At 44.6% G+C, this 18,818-nt stretch overlaps 1 protein-coding gene across 3 annotated transcripts in view; it reads right to left on the reverse strand.

The window, feature by feature from the left end:
* Positions 1 to 18,818, reverse strand: part of hdlbpb (high density lipoprotein binding protein b) — a 118,169-nt gene that overhangs the window by 96,805 nt on the left and 2,546 nt on the right. For 2 of the 3 annotated variants that reach the window (XM_064328834.1, XM_064328835.1), the window contains exons 2-28: positions 18,196 to 18,277; positions 15,955 to 16,054; positions 15,446 to 15,594; positions 14,929 to 15,144; positions 14,055 to 14,261; positions 13,447 to 13,662; positions 12,985 to 13,191; positions 12,556 to 12,663; positions 12,072 to 12,176; positions 11,488 to 11,566; positions 10,731 to 10,870; positions 10,306 to 10,410; positions 10,105 to 10,218; positions 9,908 to 9,994; positions 9,641 to 9,772; positions 8,887 to 9,105; positions 8,524 to 8,745; positions 7,828 to 8,046; positions 7,512 to 7,650; positions 7,070 to 7,197; positions 6,813 to 6,917; positions 6,507 to 6,641; positions 5,850 to 5,993; positions 5,466 to 5,645; positions 4,456 to 4,572; positions 3,957 to 4,100; positions 242 to 3,551 (exon numbers count right to left, since the gene is read on the reverse strand). In XM_064328834.1, coding sequence (XP_064184904.1) covers positions 3,459 to 3,551; positions 3,957 to 4,100; positions 4,456 to 4,572; positions 5,466 to 5,645; positions 5,850 to 5,993; positions 6,507 to 6,641; positions 6,813 to 6,917; positions 7,070 to 7,197; positions 7,512 to 7,650; positions 7,828 to 8,046; positions 8,524 to 8,745; positions 8,887 to 9,105; positions 9,641 to 9,772; positions 9,908 to 9,994; positions 10,105 to 10,218; positions 10,306 to 10,410; positions 10,731 to 10,870; positions 11,488 to 11,566; positions 12,072 to 12,176; positions 12,556 to 12,663; positions 12,985 to 13,191; positions 13,447 to 13,662; positions 14,055 to 14,261; positions 14,929 to 15,144; positions 15,446 to 15,594; positions 15,955 to 16,030 — 3,786 coding nt within the window. In that variant the 5' untranslated portion in view covers positions 16,031 to 16,054; positions 18,196 to 18,277 and the 3' untranslated portion in view covers positions 242 to 3,458. Of the gene's footprint in view, positions 1 to 241; positions 3,552 to 3,956; positions 4,101 to 4,455; positions 4,573 to 5,465; positions 5,646 to 5,849; positions 5,994 to 6,506; positions 6,642 to 6,812; positions 6,918 to 7,069; positions 7,198 to 7,511; positions 7,651 to 7,827; positions 8,047 to 8,523; positions 8,746 to 8,886; positions 9,106 to 9,640; positions 9,773 to 9,907; positions 9,995 to 10,104; positions 10,219 to 10,305; positions 10,411 to 10,730; positions 10,871 to 11,487; positions 11,567 to 12,071; positions 12,177 to 12,555; positions 12,664 to 12,984; positions 13,192 to 13,446; positions 13,663 to 14,054; positions 14,262 to 14,928; positions 15,145 to 15,445; positions 15,595 to 15,954; positions 16,055 to 18,195; positions 18,278 to 18,818 lie in introns of those variants that run through there. The other variant, XR_010329140.1, reaches the window with a different exon arrangement.

The following is an 18,818-nucleotide window of genomic DNA, read 5'->3' on the forward strand; positions in this document are numbered from 1 at the left end:
TATGTGCTTGGAAGAGCAGTGAGAGGAGTCAAAATTAGACTAGCAAGGAACAGTATTTTCAATAGGGGAAATGGTCACCTTTTGTTTTTACTATTCAAGTATAAAATAACCCCTCAGTAGAATGTAGAAATGTATATAACATTACTCGTTCCTGCAGACACTCAGTTATGCTCATTTGTTCTGATATACCACTGCTCTTTTACATATTTCCTTCACAAAACAAGATTCAGGACAAAATGAACAGAGTTAAGGTCATTTTTCATTTTTTATTTGGAGTAGGAAAAGTCCAGTCACTGACATTTTATTGCAGTGTTGCATATTTACTCATTCACATCATGTCAAAATATTTTATCACAATTATTTTAAGGCCAATAGTGTTCTATCGGTTTTAAAATCAATAGTTTTAATCACTCGCCAGCAATGACCTCATCAGCACTCAAACCAAGGGCAGCATAAAGAGCAATTTACATTTATGGTGGGGGTATAAAACCGGCATCAAAAAGAAGCAAAGGAAAATTGCACATTTTATGCAAACAATACAAAACATATCTATAAACACCAATGCTCTTAATGAACAGACAGAACAGCTTTTGTGTCCTTGCATAACCTCTTTTGTTTATTTAACCCCAAATTCAGGGGAGAAACAAAAAACGAGAACCAGATTTCAGGATTTAAAGAGCTACCTTTAATCTAGCCACTCTCCCCGACGTAAATCAACACATTTAAAACAGATTTCTGTTTCACATCCTTCAGTTGGTCCAAAAGTCCATCTCTTCTTTAAACTAAGAATATACTTCCCGAAATGGAACAAAACTAATCAAATGCCAGTTCCAATGAATGGAATTTTGATAGCTGGGACTCTGGGCCTTAATTTTGTCAAAAAGCCCATAGCTGCCATTTACTCACCACTTTTCTAGTGCCCATTAATATGGTCTGTCTGGTATTACCACTGTGACACTGCCAGAATCAGTGCATGCTGGCTGTGCTTCAACCAGAGTTCTCCAGTGCATTATTTGTAAATCTTTCATAATTACCAGTATGAATGGAGCTCCATTTTTCAAGGTAAAACAAAGGCTTTTTTTCTGAGGCCAAAGCTTGCCATAATTCAACCACAGGAAATATTTGTACACATGGTCATGAATATGCATGAGAATCCCAATAGCTATGCACAGCTTGAGCTTTTTCCCATTTGCCAATGGGCATGCACAGCATTACATATAAAATGTTGTGTTGACGAATGAGGCCCCAGGTGCTCCGTGCATTACTTAGCTGTCAATGTCCCATATTCACAAAACTTACCAGATGAAAACAGGAAAGCTTAAGCTTTGAACAATGGTGACATTGTTTCAGGTGTAACAGTTTCTACAGTATTGATTTTTTTTTTCTTCAGACATCCAATAGAGGTCATTAACAGAGGGAATTGGGTGCTGTATATACAGTACTGGCACAAATTATAGAAACACTGCATTTATAAACACATTTTGATCATTCATGTAATATTTTGCAACAACTCTTTCTGGCATAATAATTGTAATTGTAATAAATGTAATATCAACATAAAACAAAAATGAAATAATAATTAGCACTTGTGTAAACAAGTAATTTGTAATGCAAATGAAATTTAATAATCAGCTCGAACATGTATTTCTTTGTCCAATATTTTTCTACATAAAATTATAATATTCACACAGTGAAAACAGTTTTTCTTTTTTGCCTTGTATACTTTATTTAAAATTACCGATAGCCACATAATGTTGTTACCACTTGTGGTCAAGAAGTGCACAGATAAAAGTTATCAGTACTAAACTTTCAAGTGCAAAGTTTCCATAATTTGTGCCATACTGTAGGCATAGCATGGGATATGGGGACAACATTTACAGGTCCATAAACTGTCTTCTGTTCTGTGCCTCACCGCACTGACAAGCCTTGTACTGTCATGTAAATTGGGTCAGAATGTGCTTTTATGCTTTGTTTATCTGATACAATACTCAGCCTTAAAATATCGCCACAGGTTGTGCTCTGAAGAAAGAACCAGGTGGATGGATGTTCCAAGAATTTACTGATTGACCATGTAAGGCTCAGTTAAATTAGTATTTGAAATGTGCACTATTATTTGATAATCAGGATTTTCTGAAAGTATTTATCCAGTTGAGAGAAATTAATATAAACGGTCCTTTTGGCAAGTTATTATGATTGATGTATTATTATGTTTAATTATAATAATGCAATCCAAGATGAACTATTTTTAACAATTCCCTTTACTGAGCTGATTTTACTCTGTTTCGCCGAGAGTGGACCTTCCCAGTGTAACTGTGTTCAGGAGGACAAGCTGGAAAATGAGTGCTGAACCAAGTGAGAGGAAAAGTAGAAGACAGATTGGGGGGTAGAGGGTAAGTGAGACAAGGAACTGGTGGAGAAATGCAAGCATGATTAAGCTTAATCCTGGCACATAGCTCTCACACACACATGCACGCACGCGCACACACACCCCTAAAAACCAAGAATTCCAATTCTTCAAAAAAAAAAAAAATCCAAAACAGAATTTAAAAACAAGTAACATTATTATCCCAGTAGATTACAGCTAACCTCCTGGCTGATTCAGTCTTTGTTCAGATGAAACTGAAAAGCAACTCTAATACAGAAAATAATAAATATAAATTAATAAATAACAGTGAAACAGACTCCATCATTAATGACAAAATATCACAGAATGTCAATTTAGAGCCACTTTTAGCCATCTTGAAAATACTACCATAAGTGCTACTTCATCTCTGAATAGAAATGAATAAAAAGGAACTATACACACCAGTGAGTGTGTTTTAAGATGTAATGCCCTCCAACCACATAATTTCAGTAATCCCCCCCTGAAGTCTTGTATGTGCTTGAAAGGACCAGCTACAGAATAAATACACACTAAAAAGAAAAACAACTCAATCAGACATTTTAAAACCATCGCCATAATTTTCATTACGCAATAAAATATTCTACTCTTTCTATCCAGAAAACCAAAATAACTTTGGAAATCTTGGCCTAACCTCGTCTTTTTTCTAAAAAGTCTGCCGTCTGTCTCTCTGTCCAAACCACTATACAGAGCCATGTCCTTTGACTCTGACAAAACCTGATGAATCATGTCCACAGTAGCGGGTTCAAAATAAAAAATGAGCATTTAGTTCTGACCACCCTGTTCTACAAATTTTTGTCAACTGTCAACATCTCTGGTAGAAGAGAAAGCAAAAAGGTGACAGAGTTAAGAAAGAGAGGAACTCGTTCTGCTGTGGAGGAAAGAGTGTTTTCTATTCCTCTCGTCTCCTGAATGACCATGATGCTACCCAAGAGAAAGAGAGAGAGCGCAAGAGTGAGAGTGTGGTGGATGAGAGACGGGTGAACCTGGAGCTAGGGAAGATGAAGGGAGGTGTGCCAGGAATAGCCACATCCAGTTTCTCGGCTCTCTCCCTCTCTCAGAACTTCTTGGGGCCCCAGGCAGACGTCTGTTTAGGAGCCACACCAGCTCCAAAGGTTGGGAAGTCTTCAGCACTGCTCATGTCAGGGGCCTTGGCGACATGCAATCACAGCCATGAGAATAATAATTACAACAATTGTAATGCTGATGCCAGAGTAGCTGCAAAATAAGCAGGCCCCTCTCCCAATCACACACACCTGGAAATAGCCTACTCCCTCTACAGGCTGCAGAACTCTCCCAAACATGACAGACATTCTCCTGAATTTCAGTGTCATTTGTAATGCCCTATTAGAAAGATTGACCCATTAAAAGTTTAACTTAAACTTAAGCTACATTTATTGAGTAGCAGCACATTGAAATAATATGAATAAACTGTTAAACTTTAGTGTATGTTTTACACGTCAGCTAGACATTAACCTTCATTTGATTTATAGGAGCTTTACTAGGTGCCTGTTGTTTGGGGGCACCCCTGAATACCTCCCGGGCTCCCACTAACCTTATTTCCAGGAGCATTCCACGGAGCGTCCCTCACCACAAAGCCCTTGGCAGGCATCCCACTGTCTGCGTCGCCCCCTCCTCCCCCCCGTGACGGGGGTTTCATGTAGGCTGCCATTGTTTCTGTTTCTGTCACACTCATCATCTGTGGAGAGGGCACCGCAATCACACACGCACACACACGCGCAAACACACACACACGCGCATACGCATACAGACAAATGCACACACAGATACACAGATCCCCAGACAGTTCAATGTGGTCCACTACTATCCTTCATTAATGTTTCTTAAAATTAGAATTCTGTTTACTTTAAAATTCTACATTTACAGTTTTACAGGCACAAGATGTGCCCAGGCATCAATTCTCAATGCAGGAACGCTGATTATGTTAATTTTTATTAAAGAGCTTGGATTTTTTTCAACCACAAGATCTACGACCTAGCGCCATTCCAATGGCACACTGGCTCAGTGATCCGAGCCTGAGATCTCTGACTTACATACTCCTCCTCCAGGTTGAGCAGGTGGTCAATGGCATTGTCCACGCTCTCTGGAAGTCCAGACACTGTAACCCGGTCTGGATCATCAGATCCGGGCTGTGGAAACCGGATATCCACCTAGGGAAAAGGACATTCCATGTGAAGACAGACATGTCCTTGGAGCACTGCATTGCCAGACTAACATCAATTGGGGTAACACCAGGGAGAATTAATGGCCAAATGTAAAAACAGGAGGCAATGGAAACCTTTGCCACAGATTCCACCCTTGCTCACAAAGAAAAGCAAACTTCCTGGCAATATCGGGTCTTAAAGTTCTGAATTAAGTTTTGAAGTGATTTCTTGCAATAGAGCATCTAATAAGTAAATGATAGAATGGGAAAATCTCTTTCCCTGTCCAAAATGGATTTTAGAACAGGAATAATAATACTTTTTGTGGCATTTCTGTAGATGTAATTGTTAGCTAATTAGGAATAGTGGTAGTAATTGTGGTAGGAATAGATAAGCAGTGTTGGGCTGAATGGCCTGTTCTCATCTTACGTTATGTTATGTTATGTTACATTCTTTCTCTTGTAAATAGCGGACCATTTGTTTGTGTTAGACCTTTATAATGGGGCAATACATTTCTGTACTTAGTGATTCTGTTGCAAAATTCACTATAATGAGCTGGGTGGTGGTGCACTGTAATGGTTAAGGAGCTGGGCTTGTAACTGTGTTTCAAGTCCTAACTGGGGCATAGCCCTGAGCAAGGTACATAATTTTGTATGCTGACTGATTTTGGCAAGTGTGGATAGATGGTTTGTATGCTTGTAACTTGACTCTTTTTAAATATTCACTCGCATTTACTTCCAATTTAGCACGCACTCTTCTCTTTGAAACACCTGACATCATCTGGCTGCTTCTATCCATCGGTTAAGCTCGCACAGACATTGAGTTCGCTGGTGGATGATAGGACATGGGAGTACTGCCGACTGTATGGCATTTACTTTGTCAGTGCACTGCAAGCGGACTACCTTGAACTCCTCCATGAGTTTGCGGATGGCCTTGCCACGAGCGCCGATGATGCGGGCGTGGACGCGGTGGTCAAGCTTCACGTCCTGGCTCACCATCTCCTCCAGGACCGACACCAGCTGCTCGATCGCCGCCCGCGCCTCTTCTACGTTCCGCTCGTACCCTGAAATCGTGATCAGATCCTGGCGGTGGGAGAGCGGGAGAGAGAGAAAGAGGAAGAGAGAGGGGGCGATGCGAAGGATGAAAGGGTCACAGAGAGAAAAGTGAGAAACAGAGACACAATGGGACACAGGGTACAGGGATGAAAACACAATGGAGACATAGAGAGGTTTGCAGCCATACATTCTGCATATACTGTACCAAAACAGAAAGTGCAACCAATGTACCTGCTGCTCATCTCCCTTGTCAGGGAACTGCACGTTGACGTCATGGTCCTTGCGGATCTGGGAGATAACTGCCCCCTTCCGTCCAATGATCTTTGGGTGATATTTGGGTTGGACAGAGATGGTGAGCTTAAAGCTCCTCAGAGCCTGGATGGAGTGAAGGGAAATATGCTGAGCATGTGCACCACCAAATATCATTCCAAAAAGAAACAGCCAGTTAGGACATTAATCATTATTATCGCCCAGCACAGAGAATATGCTTTCATAAATGCTGTTTGGGAGGAACTCATTGGTAAAATTGGCAAATTCAGTTGACTGGTGAGCCAGCCAAAGATTTCTCCAAATAAGTAGTCTATAGAGTCACACTCATTGCACCTGAAGGTCTATTTGTAATTCAGAGATGAACTTAAGTCGGTATAATACTGGAATGGAAACATTAGGAGCTAGCCTTTAAGTCACAGAAGACACACAATAGTAATCTGTGACCTAACAATATGTAATGAACCTGATCTCCATACATGCCCAGCATATTTTGCAGTGCTGAATAGCTCTAGCATGTGCGTGAGTGAGAGACGAAGAGCTGATCCAGCCTGAGTCGCAGGTGTACAGTGAGTGCACTGTGTGTATGTGGCAACGTTCGGGTGCTGATCCTGTTCCTACCCGATCCTCCTGCTCAGCCTGAAGCTCTCTGACCCTCTCCAGCAGCCCCACCCGCGCACGCTCCACGTTTGCCACCTGACCCGTGATCTTAATAACGTCCGACTGCTGCTCCTGCTGTGGCACCCATATATTCACCTGCCCTCACACACGCACAAATAAAAACACATGGACATAAGAGAAAGACACTGTGCTGCCCTGGAAAATAACACAGAGAGCACGTGGAAGGGCACAGCTTGTGGTGTGAGCCATGCTAACAGGCATACAGCCGTCCACAGGTGTTCTGGTGAGGATGCAGCCACCCTGTACCTCATATCCCTCCATCATCTTGCGGATTCCACTGCCTTTCTGTCCAATGATGTAGCGATGGAGGTCATAGGAAACTTCCACATCCACAGTGACTGGGACCAGAGCCTTAAAGAGGTGAGACACGGAAATCATAATTTGATTTTACAAAAGGAGAAAGAGATAATACAGGTTAAATGGACCTATTTAGGAAAGGGATAGAGGAAGGAAGTGCAGTGAGGCCTATGAAGTGGATAGTGTCAGAGAGGGAGGGGTCATACCAGCAGGGCTGTCCGTGCTGGCTCACACTTCTCAGCCCGCCCAGAGATGGTGATGATGTCACACTTGCGTGGGACAAACTCCGCCTCTGGGCTGGCATCACCATTCTCCTGTGGAGAGGGCTCTACCCCTGGGGCAAGCAAATAAAATTCAGACCTGGTAAATCTCCTAGCGAATTATACATTAAATCTTCCTCTTATTCAGCCAAATAATGAAAATGTTAACAGTAAATTAGTACTCATTTAAATTCCTTTTTTCATTTTATTTAGTCTAGATGAAAGCATCATTTTGACTCAAGTCTCAAAATGATAAACAGAATGGCAGGAAACATTGAATAGAGAATTTGTGAAGAACACTGAGATTACAAAAAGGGCTGAAGGAAATACAGGGAGATGAGATGATGGACAGACTGACATAGGCAGACACAGTGAGATAAGGCCTGACCTGCTGACTCCTCCCTCTCAGGAAACTTGATCTGGACCTCATGGTCTCGGGTGATCTGCTGGATGCGCGAGCCCTTAGGGCCCATGACCGCACGGTGGTACCTCTGGGGGATTGCAACCTCTACCATCACCTGCGCCTCCTGAAACCACCAACAGGGGGAGACAATGACACAAAGATACAAGATAGACTATTAGTTTTATAAAACAGCAGCTGGGTATTGAATCTTATAGACACAGAAACACACACACAGCAGATATAATTCTGCCTAACACACAAACTCAAAGACACAAACATGTGCTCAGGCACAGATGCGTACCAGGTCCACGATGATCTCCTGAATGCGTCGCTTGGCAGCCTCCACGCAGTCCTTGGCCCCCTTTAGTGTGACACGTTCGCTGTGGGTGCCTGTGCGCGGGAAGCTAACTGCCACACCCCCGTATTCCTCCGCCAGCTCCCTCAGGACCTGACCACGGCGGCACACAAAATGGCGGTGGTGGCGCGGCTCCACAACCATGCTATCCTCGATCACGTCATCCTGTCAGTAAAGGTAAGGGTGGAGCAAAGTAAGGGTGGAGCAGGAAGCTCAGTGTGCTTCGAGTGGTTAGTAGGAAGGAGGTATGGATAGTTCCACAGCTCTGATAATAATATTACTCTCTCTTGGTATTTTCACCCACTGTTGCCATTTAACCATGACCTTTAAAATTATGATGTAGATGTCCTCTGACTTAAGAACACAGCATTTTCATGACAATAAAGCACAAGTGAACAAATTCCAAAAATAAATTCTAAACTTGCTGTGGCTTATTCGATTACTGCCATTTTGGATACAAGTGAATGTAATTGAATGCAGCTGAATATAACTGTGGGAACCAGGACAATTCTGAGACAGCCATTTTGTGCAGAACTTTGTCTTCCACCCAACAGCTGAAACCTCCAGTATTTCTTCCCTAAGCCTTCCCATTCCCACCCAACAGCTCCAAGCTCCAGCCTCTGTCCCTGCCCTTGGCTGTACCAGGTTTTTGACAAGGGTCTCCAGCTCCTTCTGGGCTTGCCGTACGGCCTCCTCTCGCCCCACGATGGTGATGAGCTCCTGCTCAGGGTCGTCAGGGGAGGGGAAGATGATGCGAGCCCCCGTGCGGTCCCTCACGCGCCGGATGTTGGCCCCGCCCCGCCCAATCAGGAACTTGTGGTATTCAGGCTTGGCCTGCAGCTCTGCTGTGAAGTTGTTGATTTGCTGGGAGGGCAGAAGCACACCCGAGATCATAGGGCGAGGAAGCAGAGAGAGAAAAGGCAGTGGTCAGGTGACAAGATGACGTTGAGAGGACCTCCCCCTCCCTCTCTCCCACCGCTCGTGTCTCCCCCCTCTCTGCCTCACCTTCTCCTCAGCCAGCTGCAGCAGCTGTTTCCGGGCCTTCTCCACCTCTCCTGCCGGGCCCCGGATGGTGACCCGGTCTGAGCCCGAACCCTCGGAGGGGAAGTGGATGTGAACGCCCCCACAGTCCTCCATTACAGAACGCACCAGACAGCCCCTGGACCCGATCAGGGAGTTGTGCAGCTTAGCCGGGATTGTCACCTCCGCCTCCTTTATGTTTGCCTGTTGATGGACCGCAGAGTGTGAGTGAGAGTGAGAGGGTCACACAGTAATGTGCCAGTCACCTCTGAAGTACCTACTACCTACTGCCTACACCACTCAAGTTCTCAAGTTTTCACTTCAAATTCTGAAAAACAGTACTACAGATACATCCTTATATTTAAAAAATCCAACTCTAATAAAGAAAATAATTTTTGGGCTACAAAATGAGGTGCATGCTAGTCTGCACTCTGCATGTTGCAACGATGGTACAGGTCTATAATTAATGACTGGGCATTGAAAATTATGGAAAAAAATTTAAATGAGAGAAGCATAAAACTATTGAAAAAAAGAAAATTCATCTCATTCTTAAGAGTGCTTTGCGTGGGTTTTAATGGGTTATTGCTATTATTTTCACTGAAACGATCCTTTTATTTTGAGCAGCACAGACTGAATCAATATTGTCTGAACAGCTGCACTTTCTTCCTCTGCATATCTAATGCACAGAGCGCTGAGCCACTCAAGGGTGACCATGTGACTGTGTGAAACGCTCTTTTACCAGGTCTCTCTGGATGGCCAGGATGCGGTCACGCGCCACCTCACAGTTCCCCTTTTTCCCAGTGATCACAATCATCTCAGAGTCACTGTTCTCCGTGGGAAGGTCAATCTTGGTGTTCGTTTCCTCACGGATCTATTTGATTGACACACCAGGAGATATGTAAACACAAATGTAGACGTTATTTAAATAGATAACATGGGGCTAAAGGACAAATGACCACAAATCACCAAATGCTGCACTGAATTCTAAACATGGGAAACATCTCACCTTTTTGATGTTGGCACCTCCTTTGCCAATGATGTTTTTGTGGAACTGCTTGAAGATTGGGACAGAGATGGAGAAGCTATTCTCAATCTGTGGAGGGAGAGGATGAGAAAGGCCGTGTGAAATGAGAACACGGTCCAGAGCATCATGATGAAGGAAGAGGGAAGAGACAGGGAGCGGCGGCTCAGGAGGAGACGTACGAGGTCAGCAAGGAGTTTCTGCAGGAACTTGCCGCACTTCTCCACCTCGTTCTTGGGACCCCGCAGCTGCACGATATCACTCTTCTGGGCCGGGTCCGGGAAATTGATGATGACCTGGAAGAGAACAGTCGAGAGAGTGCCGTTTTCACGCTGCCCTTAACCCCGTCCCAAAGCTCAAACTCTGTATGTCAGGTCCAGTACCTCGGGAAACTTGTCCCGCACTTCTTTGATCTTCTCGCCTTTTTGGCCGATGATGGTGCGGTGGAACTTCTGCTCAATAATCAGGTCCTTGGTGCGTTCATTCTCCTGTGCACAAAGAAGCAAGAGTGTATACATGACAAAGAAAGAAACGTAGGGAGAGATTCAGGAAGAATTAAGATTAAGAAGAAAATAAGGAATCATTACAAGCATTTAGCAGACACTCTTATCCAGAGCAACATACACAACTCTTTACATAGGATTTACATTGAATCCATTTATACAGCTGGATATATACTGAAGCAACGCACCATGCCCTTCCCCCGTCCCATTTCGTAGCACGGATCTTCTGGACGTAAAAGTACCCTGATGCACCAAACTCCAGCCTCACAGAGAGGCGCTGCTCATGCCCTCATTGCGTGACTCACCATGCGCTGGGCCATGTCAATCAGCTCCCTGCGCGCCAGCTGCACCCCCTGGGGGTCCCCCTCTATGCGCACCAGCCCACTGCGGTCTGAGTCCTGCGGGATCCGCACCGACACCTTGTACTGCTCCTTTATCCTGTTAACTGCAGAGAGGGAACCACACAAACATGGCCGCCTTAGGGCGACGAGGTCGCTCATAACCATATTCTATACGATGGTGTCCAATATTCGGCAGTGCAAATCTTTTAACAAAATAGAAATATTGTTTCGTTGTGGCTAAGAGGTTCAATGCTGTGTGTGTGTGTGTGTGTGTGTGTGTGCATGCATGTGTGTGCATGCACGCGTGTGTGAGTGTGAGTGTGTGTGTGTGTTGGTGTAGTGTGTGTGAGTGTGAGTGTGAGTGTGAGTGTGTGTGTGTGTGTGTGAGTGAGTGAGTGAGTGTGTGTGTGTGTGTGCGTGCATGTGTGTGCATGCACGTGTGTGTGTGTGTGAGTGTGTGTGTGTGTGAGTGAGTGAGTGTGAGTGTGTGTGTGAGAGTGTGAGTGTGAGTGTGAGTGTGAGTGTGTGTGTGTGTGTGAGTGAGTGAGTGAGTGAGTGTGAGTGTGTGTGTGTGTGTGTGCATGCACGTGTGTGTGAGAGTGTGAGTGTGTGTGTGTGTGCATGCACGTGTGTGTGTGAGTGTGTGTGTGAGTGTGTGTGTGTGAGTGTGAGTGTGTGTGTGTGTTTCAGAGTGAGTTGTGAGTGGCGTCTCTGTACTCACTGTTCGCTCCATTCTTGCCAATGAGGTGTCTGTGGAAACGCTGGTCGATGTGTACTTCTGTGTAGTCCATCCTCAGCATCTGTGAGCACAGAGAGGTCAGAAGGTCAAGAGTTTGGGTTTGGCATCAGTGTCTCTGCAATCACTCCATAAACAGCAGTATGTTCAGTGTCCATTCCAGGGGAATGTACTTAAGCTATTTACCTTCAACCGCCCTGCAGAATCATTTACCAAATTTTGTTGATGATGGAAAACTCCAGAAGGTCAGTAATAAGCAATAGTACCCGGACACAGGTTGGCTGAAATCAGTTCCAGGGACACATATCAGTAATTGGCCACAAATAGCCACAAGAGCATTAGAGAAGGCCAGGATTTCCATTTCAATAACAACAATGAAAAAACATTAAGATTCATGTCATGCCAGTATGTATCTGTGCCTACAACTACAACTGATCTGTACAATGACCACAACCGTTCTTATGCGTAACGCCTAATTGTCTGTCTGTACTCAGCCTGAAGGTGTGTTGAGGCCTGAAGGTATGTTCAGTTGCTGGCTGAATTATTTCCCAGCATGCCCCAGAACTGACCAGGTCTTTGATGATGTCTTGGATCTGGGTCTGAGCCTGCTCCACCTCCTCCGTTGGTCCCTCCAGGCTAATCTTCTCCTCCCCATCCGTGAACTCTATGTGCACCTGCACAGAGGTCAGGGAGGTCAAAGGTTTCAGTTCAACGTTTCAGTTCCCACAGTAGCCTCATATATGCACTTTTTTTCTTGGAGGCACAGTCTCCTAGAGGGCATCCTAGGCCACACCCCACATCTACTACCTCGGTTCTGTGTTTCTATTGCAAGAATCATCTAAATATGCTTTTAAATCTGTTTCTTTCCAACTGAAACAGAAGGAAAAGTCTCTCTCCTTAGAACTCAACTTTCACTTTTCTGAAATGTGTAATGTTCATTATGTTTATGTACTGTATTCCAAAATAAGGTCATGGCAAATCGGGCTACTGAGCGAGTTGATCTATTTTTTTTTTCATTCAAAATTTCATTCCCACTCTCCTTCCCTTGCTCACTTTAGGTAACTGCTGAGTGATACGCCCAATATTCTGTCCTTTCTTCCCAATGATGAAGCGATGTAGCCAGGCTGGAGCCGTCACTTCCACGACCATCACACTCTTGGCCTAGTTGGGCAGAGACAGGCAGAGAGAGAGAGAGAGAGTGAGTGAGTGAACGAGTGAGAACAAGAGATTCCATTAAGATGAAAGAGCAAAGAACGAAATAACAGATGTCTTAATTTAGTATGACCCTTTTTATCTTTGCACTCTATACTCATACTGCACTTACGCCAACATTTCTTTAAATAAGAGAAGTACAATGAGAAGTCTATAAAAAGTTGCTGCATTGTGTGGATTGACTGATTGATTTGATTGGCTATGTGGGCTGACAGATTCCGCCACAGTAAATTTCACCACTTTAGGACACCCTCCCTCCTCCCCTCTCACCTTAGCGTACACCTGAGTGAGGGCAGGGCCCAGTTTGTCGGGCTCGCCCCTCAGGATGATGGTCTCAGAGCCGGAGTCCAGCGGAGGCATCTCCACGGAAACGCCGGTGCTCTCCATGATCTCCTGCAGTGTGTTCCCCTTGGGCCCAACGATGTACTTGTGCTGCGACTTCTTCACCTCCACCGAGATCGTGGTCGTTTTGCGCTTCTGGAGAACAACAAAGAGAGTGTAAAATGTTTATCCAAATGTTCATCATGCACTGGCATGGATGTGTATACATGCTCAGTATTTTGAACATCTTGAAGTTCCTTTAAAATCTATTTCTACTCTTTCCTCCAGCTATTTCCTCGCTTAATAAACATCAGCACTAATGCAAGGCACCCTTCCAAATCCCTGCCTATTCACCCAACATTCCTTCCAAAACTCTAGCCCAATTTGCCCCTGCCTCCCCTCCATCCTCACTTTTTCCTCATAGATGGCTCTGATATGGGCGATGGCCAGGGCGACCGCCTCCTTCTCCCCAGTGATGACTATCTCGTCCTTGGGCAGGCTGGGAGGGGGGATACTGATGCGGGCCCCAGTCTCCTGACTCAGCTCCTGAACCAGTCGGTTATGAGCTCCGGCAATGAAAGGGTGGAAAGCCTTCTCCAGAGAGAGACGCTCCACCGCTCGCTTATCCTGGAAGACAAGAAGGGACACAGAGGGATGAGAAAGCAGACAAGGCAAGAATGGAGAGGGAGAAAAAGGCCGATTAGGGGTCAGGGGTTGGACAAAAAGAGGGACAGGAGAAGGACGGCTTGCGTTGCAGAGACAGTATTACCTAATCAGGTTCCACTCTCATCTCATTCATCAATATTATACAAACTAACCCCACATCAGCGAGCAGGACACTTGCATCTACCCCAGTTCATTATGGTCTTATGTGTCACGAGCAGCACCTCATCTCAAAAGATGTAAAAACACCAGCCCACACAAAATCTGTATGTATTGCGTTTAACGCGTTAAGTTCCTCCTTGTAAGTACTGAAGCCATACCAGTTTTCCAGTCGGTCACTGAAGGAAGCTTCTCACCTGCTCTGCAGAGATGAGCAGGATCTCGTGCCGGGCCTTCTCAATGCCCTCCTTGGTGCCCGTGATCCTGATGTTAGTGCTGGGGTCGTCCGGTCGTGGAATGCCAATCTTGGTGGCCGTCTTCAGCTCCAGCTCCTGCAGTTTCTCCCCGTTCTTCCCGATGACAAATCGGTGGTGCTCTTTCGGGATGGTGACCGTGGCCGAGGCCTTCGGAGGTGGATCAGTGGGGAGAGGGAGAGGCCACAATAACAAAGAGAAGGTGTGAGAAGAAGAGAGAGGCCGACTGCGGGGACTGGGGAAGGTGTTCTGTGGTGAGGCGGCTCTGATAGGCCTTTTGTGTGAATATTCTCTCAACAGCCACTAATTACTTTGAGAAATTTTTGGAGAGCCAATTAGCAATGTCAGTTTAAGCACACACATCACAGCTTTCGGTCAAATGACAATCATGTAAAAACAGAGCTGGCACTGTTTGAATGTTGCAATTATTTTGCAGCCCTTTACAGCATCTAGTACAGCAGCAGAACCTCGCACTGTGCTCACTGTCGAGGGAGCTGCTCTCTCACTCAGTGAGTCAGTGTAGGAGGGGCAACACTCAATTATCAAGAGCTGCCTCCTCCAATCTCAGCCAAAATAAGAGATAACACGAGAATGTGCAGCAGGGACAGTGGGTGCCCAGACAGTAAACAGATCCAAGCAATACCAGACAAGCCACACCAGTGGGAACACCCTCCCAGCTAATACAGAATGTTCTCACAATGTTACTGGAATGTTCTGTCAGTGCTATGACATTGCCACTACATGTCAGCCACATTGTGAGAAAGTTTTGTGTTAGCTAGGCTGACCTATTCAAGGTGAAATCAGAAGCAGTTTTCACCTGCGTCTGCAGCCGGGCGACGATCTCTTTGCGCGCTTTCATGACGGAGTCCAGCTTGCCCGTCACCATGATGGACAGGCCCTGATCCTTGGCCAGCGACAGCTCAATGTGAGCCCCCGTCCTCTGCATGATGTCCAGGCACACCTTGGCCTCCTCGCCCTCCCCAAACTGACTGTTGTCTTTGTAACGCCTCTCCTCCAGGGGGACATGAAACACCTGGGGGAGCGGAGGGAGATGGGTGGGAAAGTCAAAGAGTTTCAAAGTGTTCAAGCAAAATTTTTCATGAATTTTATTACATATAATCCATTTAATCTAATTTATAATGTTAATTTATTTTGAGCAAAATCCTGTATCCAATAGGACTTATATCGTTTACACTGTACGTATTTTTCATTTACAAAACTGAAAATGTATTGGAAAAATCAGTTTAGTTAGGCCACAGCAAGATATCTTTGACCTACTTTACTTTAATACTGTACTATATACAGAGAATATTGACTATTGATCTGCTTCTCACCTGTGTGATGACTGAGGCCTTTATGGGGCGAATCTTGCTCCAGGCTCCTGTGGGCTCACCCGACTTTTCCCCCGGTGCTCCCTTCTCAGGGAGTGGGGGGAAGGCCTCCAAATAGGTGGGGATGTAGGCCTCATCCTCTGGGGTTCCACCTACAAAGAGTGAGGCACCCTGTACTGACTGTGTGCAGGGCATTGCTCACTGCCACCCACCCTTCATCCTTCCACCCTGCATGTGGCTGGTTCCACTGATTATTGATGATATGTATTTTTAGATTGTAAATTACATTATTGTTGAACTATGGAAGCAGGCCAATTTGCCATGGCCCCTCCTCCCCACTTTAAGGACCACAATGTAAATAAGCTTTTTAGCTTTCTTGTGTTCTCCTTGATTGCTTCGAAGATTGATACTTGATGATGTCCCTGCTTGAACTTACTCGTATTTCAATGAATCAATCAATAAAACTCTTCACACACCTGACCCCATACTTTTTCCCTGTTTCCCTGTCATACCTGTGATCTCCGCATCCCTCAGCCCGCTGCGATGCTCAGCGAAGCTCTCCTGGGTCAGCACTGCAACCGAGCTCATGGTTCAAGGGTATCCGCTATTCCGCTAAGAGAACACGGGAGACAGAAGCAGTCAGGGCCCCCGACACAAGGCTGTCCACTGAGTACAAACGAGTACACACGACACAGCTCTTAGGCTTCCCACTAAAACAATGCCATAGGCTAATATGTATTTCTTCTTTAGCCTGGTTTCCACCGACCCACCGCAGCCATGTGTCTACTGTTGTACAGCAACTCGACAGCTGTCTCTCAATCGTAAGTCAGTTCCAGCAGCACACTCATGAGACATCACAAATGCTGAAAAAGCACCTCAAAAAAATGTATTTGGTGTGTACTTTGGCACTTTTTTAATGGTTTTCTTCAATCTACTTATCAAAAAGCAATAGAAAATGGTCATAATAAATATTAAGGTAAAACACATTCTCTGTTCATATAAAAAATGTTTTATCCAACAGTAGCAAGTAGTGAAGAGCAAGTATAGAAGGCTAGTATGAAGATTACTAATTAGTTGGAGGGATAAAGAATATGAATCACCCTAAAAATTCATGTTATTCATGATTCTTCTTAACTTGAGAAATTATTTTTGACCTGACAATGACAACCATCCACTACATTTTGTGCATATTAGACTTTTGATTTGTGAATCAAAAAGGCTCCCCAAGGCTTAATTTAAGAATGAATGGAAGTCTGTGAATGAGGAAGATTCAACTAAGTTTGGGCTTAAAAACCTCTTCTAAATACCAAATTTAAAAGGATTGCCGCAGTTTACAGAAATTAGTCATTTGGACTATTATAGAAATTACTCCCTGGACTCCTGTAACCACTTTGTTGCATTACAATTACATTTCAATCACTTAGCAGACAGTCCAACTTACAGGAAGTGGAGAGCATCTGTGTTAGACTCAGGAATGCAATATCACCAAAAAGACACATAAGATGCATTATAGCCTGTACGTGTAAAGTTAACTGAACAAACTAACAATTAGTCATTTACATAAAAGCACATACCACTGTACAGATAATTTACATTTTCACAGCTAAAAAAACCTACAATCTTATCCCAAAAGGAAATGCAAAAAATTAGGACCACCATGTCAGTGGAGCCATGGTGTAGTCTGAAGAGTCTTTAGCCTGGGTCAAAAAAACTGGCAGGGTTTCAGTGTCCTGACCACAGTGTAAAGCTCATTCTAGCTCAGGGGAACCAGAACAAACAAAATAGACTTGGAATTGCAGGCATGCAGAGGGGGAGAGTCAAGTACCCAGAGGTAGCAGAACAGAGAGGTATGGCTGGTGTGTAGGGTCTGATTTGAAGATACAACAGAGCAGTCCCTTTAGTCCCTAGGCTAGCACCAAGTTTTTGAACTTGATGTGAGACAATATAGGTAACCAGCGGAGGGAGAAGGGGAGCGACATAGCTGAGCCTGGGGAGACTGCAGATCAGATGAGCAGCAGTGATCTGGATAAGCGACAGAGATCTGATGGCAGAGACAGGGAGACCAATGAGGAGGGAAGTTCCAGTAGTCCAGATGGGAAATGACCAGGGCCAGAACCAAGGGCTGGGTTGAGAAGGTGGTGAGGAAGGGGCAGATTCTCTGGATGTTGCATAGGATAAATGGGCAAACCCAAAATGCCGCTGCGAGGTTCTCGGAGAGGAACAGCTTGTTCACGAGCACCGCTCTGGGATACCCAGCAGCAGATGAAGAGGATGACACTGTGTGTGCCATTCAGTGTAAGTGAAAGGTCCAGCAGGAGGGCCAATCTGGCTGGAAAGTGCAGCACCTCAGTTTTAGCAAGTTGAGCTTAAGCTGATGGTTTGCCATCCAGCTCGACTTGTCCTGTAGTAAAGCTGAGATACTAGCAAAGACCAGTGTACTGTGCTGTATGTCATCAGTGTAGCAATGATAAGATAATCAGACAGGCCATGAGAGTCCTGCACCAGTTCAGATATCCATGGGTACCCATGGACAACCCACAAAAAACACAGCTGGAGGGTGGATAAAAGCACATAAAACACGTGGTTCAGTTCAAGGGTGGAAATAAGAAGGACATGGAGCAGGGATTGGGCAGGTCCATTTTAAATTATTTGATGAAAAACATTTTTTTGCAGCCTTTGAAATATTTTTGTGGTATGAAATAATCACACAGGATGCAATCTTCAAGACACTCCCCATGTTAATTCATACTCACCTGATAAAAGGTCAGTAACCAGAAGGGTCCGTCCTGAAGGAGGCTACCGAAAGCACTTCAGTGTATGTTTCTGTGGTCAGTCCTACAGGGAGAGAGTCAGAACAAACTGACAGCTATTTGGAAAAGTTCTGAAGATACTTCAGGTTCTAAAACTACTTCAATCACCTTACGTGGTTCTCTAAATATCCATATAGCCTAATTGCATAATACACAGGCTAAATTGAAAGCATGCTGCATCTTGACTCCTTCATATATAAAGGAGCTAAGGAACCAGTAATCATTTTCACAGGTAATAAAATGGTGATCCAGATGAGCATGGAGAATCCACCTCATAGCTCAGTCTATGACATTTCTATGAAAGCCTGCTTGGTTTGTGGAAGCCCTGCTTGCTTCCCTCTGTGACATGTTTGCATGCCATGCACCAGCAAGCTTGTCCCCATTAGCCAATCCACTATCAAACATGTTCCATCACTGTAACTCTAAAGTAAAATCAATATTCTATAGAATACCAAAACAAAATCACACTGACTCTGCTCATCAAATGGCACCTGCCCTGTGCTCCTGTTTACACCACTTGCTCTCTCTCTTCAGCTGAAAAAAACTGGAAAACCACCAGTAATAAC

This window comes from Anguilla rostrata, chromosome 3 (assembly GCF_018555375.3).
Source record: "Anguilla rostrata isolate EN2019 chromosome 3, ASM1855537v3, whole genome shotgun sequence".
Lineage (NCBI taxonomy): Eukaryota > Metazoa > Chordata > Actinopteri > Anguilliformes > Anguillidae > Anguilla > Anguilla rostrata.